The 5,602-nt window shown below is 44.9% G+C and overlaps 1 protein-coding gene across 1 annotated transcript; it reads left to right on the top strand.

Annotated features, from left to right (window-relative positions):
- The first annotated feature begins 1,323 nt into the window (after positions 1-1,323).
- On the top strand, positions 1,324-5,221 carry LOC136529313 (probable glucan 1,3-beta-glucosidase A). The gene is made up of 8 exons (XM_066522395.1): positions 1,324-1,538; positions 1,638-1,757; positions 1,855-2,043; positions 2,925-3,083; positions 3,868-4,037; positions 4,185-4,340; positions 4,436-4,791; positions 4,882-5,221. The coding sequence occupies exons 1-8, from the start codon at positions 1,356-1,358 to the stop codon at positions 5,067-5,069; spliced, it is 1,521 nt and encodes a 506-aa protein (XP_066378492.1). The 5' UTR covers positions 1,324-1,355; the 3' UTR covers positions 5,070-5,221.
- Positions 5,222-5,602: the final 381 nt, after the last annotated feature.

Here is a 5,602-nt window from a genome sequence, read left to right as displayed (position 1 = left end):
GCAAAGCCAATTTCTCTTTCCTTAATTTATTTTGAGACTCTTTCTCTTTCCTTAGTGAGGCGAGGTGCACCAGCTAGGAGGCCAACAGCTCAATCGGCCCAAGCCCACACATCGACGCTTAACCCAGTTGCACCAGGCTACCAAAGTTTACAAAAGGCTAGCGTCCGGAGTCGCGTCCAAGCTCCCTCGCCTGCGTCCGCATCCCATCTAGCGCCAGTGCCCACGTTCGTGTACGCAGCATCCGCACCCATCCCGCGCCCGCACGGGTCCCAAATCACCTGCTCCCACCTATGAATGCGCGTTGTGAAGACGTCTGCCGGCCTCTGACGCTCGCAGGGTGTCACGGTGACCCACGGCAGTGCTCAAGTAGTAGCAGGCAGCTACGTTAGGCCGCTGCCCACCGGCCACCGATGTCATTGCAGCATGTGGGTATAGCCTATCTGGTTGAGAACTGCGGTAGCCAGCTCAAGTCAGGGGACGTCGAGAGCAACAACCCAATGTACACCCAGGCGAAGGTGCAGGCCTCCTCTTCCTACGGCGGTATCTTTGGCCTGCCACTGAGAGACGATGTCTGGACCCGTGGTGACCTACTCCTGGTGGCGCAGTGCACGCCGTGGCCACGACGAGCGAGGTGGATGGGGACGTGGTGCGAGGTGGGCGGCACGTTGGAGGCGCCCGCAGTGGTTGGATGCGTGCGGCGGTGGGGAACGCTACGACAGCCATACGAGATGGAGAAATATCGCTCTTTTTTTTTCTTTGGAGAAACCATGCGGCGGTGAAAGGAAGCACGCCTGTTGGACCGGTTCACAGGTCCGGCAAGGAGCGTTCTGGACGAAGAGTGCTCCCACCAGAACATTAACTAGTGATGTGTGACCTCCTTTGGCATGCATGGAATCGTCGAGATGCAAGTCAATACGTCCTGCTATTTGGAAGAAATGTGTGTGATATCCGTTTCCTGCAATTGGAACTATAAGCACCGGACGGAACCTGATTGTGTCTACGTACGTACGTCGTCCAACATGGAACCGTGCGTAGACGAAAAAAGGAGCGACAGAGTCGATCGCTTGCACAGTAAAGCTAGAGCATGGCATAGCTTCTTGATCAGGAGCACGTGTGTGTATACAGTGGCGGAGGCAAGAGCGGACAAAGGAGGGGCTAAATAATGAAAATTTAAAACTAGAGATATAGATTAATGATGATTTAAGGTTAAATAATCGTGGTGTAATGAAAAAATCAGACTCGCTGGGCCGTAGCCCCCTTTGATCTGCCCCTGTGTGTATATATATGTATATCGGAGCTAAGGTGGCTGGTCGACCAGCGAGCTGCTAGCTTGGCATCCTTAGTCACCGACGACCATGGGCAGCATCGCGCTTCTCGTCCTCGTCTGCACGTCGTCGTGTCTGCTCCTCCCTCACCCTGCCGCGGCGGCCACGGCACCGAAGCTGCCTGTTCGGGCGGTGAACCTCGGCGGCTGGCTGGTGACGGAGGGCTGGATAAAGCCGTCCCTCTTCTATGGCATTAGGAACAACGACACCATGGTATGTATATAATAAGCAACTTGTACCGTACCATATGTTGATGTCATATTTGTTAAGTTTTCGTGGAAAGAACATGTGTGCGCATTTGTATATATGCAGGATGGAACCCAACTCCAGTTCATGTCGGCCACCCAGAAAAGGTACCTCGTTGCTGACAAGGGAGGGGGCGCCGCCATCCTCGCCGACCGGGTGAATGCGTCCGGCTGGGAGACCTTCAGGGTCGATCAATCTTGCCCAACCGTGCACCTTTATTCCTACTAAATAACCAAACTTGTTCTCAACTAGTCGTATGTACTTTATTATGCATGCAATGCAGCTGTGGAGGATCAACGAGACGACCTTCAACTTGAGGGTGAATGGCAGGCAGTTCTGGGGCGTCAACAATACCGGTGCCCTTGTGGCGACGGCCACCACGCCTGGGCAATCCGAGACGTTCCAGCTCGTGCGCAGGGACAGCGACAAGAGCCGAGTGCGCATCAGGGCGCCAAATGGGCTCTTCTTGCAGGTATTTCTAACTCATACTAATAAGATTTACTCCTATTTGGCGAAGGTATATATATTCACGGAATTCTTGCGCTCACGGTGATGACGATCTGCTGTCCCCCGGAGCATAGAGGCCAGAACCCAGAAACAGAGCTCAACATTTTGCAGCCTTGAACTTATCAGCCGGCTTATCAGCTAAAATCTACAGTATTTTTCTCTCACAACAAAACAGCTTCAGCCGGCTTATCAGCCGGCTTATCGTTGTAGATGGGGTTGCTAGAAGCTAGCTGGAGTTCATATTGAACTTAGTCTCAACTAAGGACGTTTATGTTTTCTTAAGTTTTCTTATATATCAAGAGTAATAGGAGTTGGTATTTCAGAAATATATAGGCGTGTGTTTAAACAGTTTTCCATAATAGTATATATATTGGTAATGTAGATGCTGGTTTGAGAGGATAGTTTATTTTCAATCATAACAAAAATGTTAATGTAGATTAGAATTGAAGTGCTTATTTTGATGTATCCTAATGGCAGTGTGGGAAATTTAGATGAAATTTAGTAAATTGTTATTTATTATGTTTCATAATAGCATATGTAGGTAATTTAGTTGCAAGGTATTATTTTTATTGTCTTTTATAACGGCATAATAAGTGGGTAGTTTATTTGCAAATTTAGGGGCTTAATTAACATTGCTAGAAAACTAAATAAATCCAATGGCTATATTATTACCATGGCGATTGGAGTCTATTAATTCATAACTAGATCTTTCTAATTATACATAATATTCTATAAAAAAGAAACTAAGTACATATATAGTATTGTATATACTATACCTGTGATTATCAGTTTTCCAACATACGTTAGTGCTTCACAATAAATTTTCCTCCATTCTTATGCTGTTAGGTGAAGACAATGGCATCAGTGACGGCGGACTATGGCCAGAATACAAACTGGAGTGACAATGACCCCTCAGTTTTTGTAACAAACAATGTTGGTGGCTTACAAGGGGAGTATCAGTTATGCAATGGCTATGGCATAGCAAATGCAACACAGGTGCTCATGGTAAGATATATATATCCAAACACATTGTTTTCTGAGGCCGCTTCATTAGTCTGATGATGAACAGATGTTCTTTACATGTGTTGCTAAAATAACTGATCTCTGCTAAATGGGTGGTAAGAGGTGAAACCGAACGGAATGATGGAACACATATAGAAGAATCCATAACAGATTCATGATATGGGTATGTCGTATGCCCGTATTGGTAAATATATGTGATCCATGATACGACCAATATCCCTACTAAATAAATGGGTTCTAATAGGTGAAACTTAACATAATGATGGAACACACCATATATAAGAACTCATAACAGCCATGGATGATACGGGCACATGTGCATGCCATATTGGAAACAGAGTGATGGAACACATCATATAAGGATGCATGATTGGTCTTAATGAGTCTTTAATTACCTGTTCCATTTCGAGTTGGCGATACTTTCCAAATTGACCAGTAAACCGGTGAATAAATAGGACTCTCTTGTTGGGATGTTTGAATGACAGAAAGCATGAAAGAATCTTGCAAAGACATCCACATACTTATAAGTACTATTTCTTTCATAATAATTAACATATGTGGACTGCACGGGCTTCATGGATCCACTAATAATTTTGCCAGTAGCAATCATTTCTATTTTGCTTATTAATCGGCAGAAAGAACTTTTTTCTTGAGAAATTAAGATAAGCACTTATGCTGCAAAGACTTTCAGACATGGTTAACAATAGTTACGGATCACATTGCTTGTAGTTCGGACATGAATATATGTTGTTTGTTTTCTTATTAGAACCACCGGAACATATTCATAACTGAGAGGGACTTCAATTTCATGGCGTCAAGTGGACTGAATGCGGTGAGAGTCCCGGTTGGATGGTGGATCGCCAGTGGCGACAACCCTCCTCCTCCTTTCGTTGGAGGCTCTCTCCAATTCTTGGACAAGGCATTCAGCTGGGGACAGTAAGTGTGTCTCCAGATCTCCATTCAACAACAAGCATTGTCGACCTATATTATATACATATAGCAATTATATTGAACTATATATTTCATTTGCAATTTCATGTCCATCAAGGAATGACGGAGATTGATTGTAATTTGTGTTCACAGGAAATACAACATTAGTGTTATTGTCACATTGCATGCTGCGCCGGGTTCACAGAACCCATATGAGCACAGCGCAACCAGAGACGGGTCACAGGAGTGGGGCAATACCGATGAAAACATCGCCCAAACCGTGCAAGTCATCGACTTCCTTGCAAAAAGGTCAAAAATTCATTAGCAATCTAGTTTTCTGTAGCCTTAATGATCGATTGAACCAACAACGTACTAACGAGCTGCTCTGCTCTATATATCATCAGGTACGCGAACAACACAGCCCTCTTGGCCATCGAGCTGCTCAATGAGCCGTTGGCACCGGGAGCAAATCTGTCTGTACTGACGAAATACTACCAGGACGGCTACAATGCAGTGCGTCGGTACACACCGGCATCCTATGTGATCATGTCTAACAGGTTAAACATAGCAAACCAGCCCGAGATCCTTCAGTTCGTGGGCAGCTTCGATGGCGCCGTCCTCGACGTACATTACTACAACCTGTTCGACAGCAAGTTCGACAGCCTCACTGTAGAGCAGAACATCGACTTTGTGAGGAACAACCGCTCCTCCGACCTCGAAGCCATCACAAATCAGAATGGGCGGCCTCTCACGTTTGTGGGTAAGCAATCGATCTGACAGTCATTCATTTCAGGAAAAAAAACATTTATAAATTGTACAAATAAATACTGCTATGTTGTATAATATATAGGAGAATGGTCGGCCGCGTGGGGCGTGCAAGGTGCTAATAAGACTGACTACCAGAGGTTTGCGAAAGTGCAGCAAGATGTTTACGGAAATGCTACCTTTGGATGGGCCTACTGGACGCTTCAGAACCCCTTTCAACCCTGGAACATGACGTATATGATTCAGAATGGAATCATGATACTGAAGAGCTAGAGATCATCGCAAACATATATACAAACTATAATAAGTATAACTACAACAGTATTAGAATAAACAAGCCTATTTAAAAAAAGGGAATATATTAATATCCCAGCTTCTGCATCGACGAATGTATATTGCTGTTCCTTATTACAAACAAAAATAAAACGGTCCAGGGAATCCCAAATATATAGTTTTGCGCCATATTGGAAAACAACACCAAAACCCGCTACTGAAAAGCAAGTCTATTACTAAAACTCCAGCCGTGTCTGGCAAACACTTCCATCACGATTGTCTCAATGGTCTTGCAACCCATCTTCATCAAATGACGATCCTCCTCCTTGTGTAACAGGGACTAGAACCTGGTCTAGTAAGTCCCCCTGAAGATAGCCTGCAAATGAGATGGTGCTACAACTTTGTCAAACACAATGTAATTTCGTGTTAACCAAATCGCCCAACAAATTGCACTTGCACCCACAAGAATCTGAGATTTCAATTTCCTATCTATCTCATCCAACCGGCCTGTAAACATATTGTGTACGCTAGTT

The sequence above is a fragment of the Miscanthus floridulus genome, chromosome 19 (genome assembly GCF_019320115.1).
Source record: "Miscanthus floridulus cultivar M001 chromosome 19, ASM1932011v1, whole genome shotgun sequence".
Classification (NCBI taxonomy): domain Eukaryota; kingdom Viridiplantae; phylum Streptophyta; class Magnoliopsida; order Poales; family Poaceae; genus Miscanthus; species Miscanthus floridulus.
Note: the sequence above shows the minus strand (reverse complement) of the source record. Positions and strands in the feature narration are given on the sequence as shown.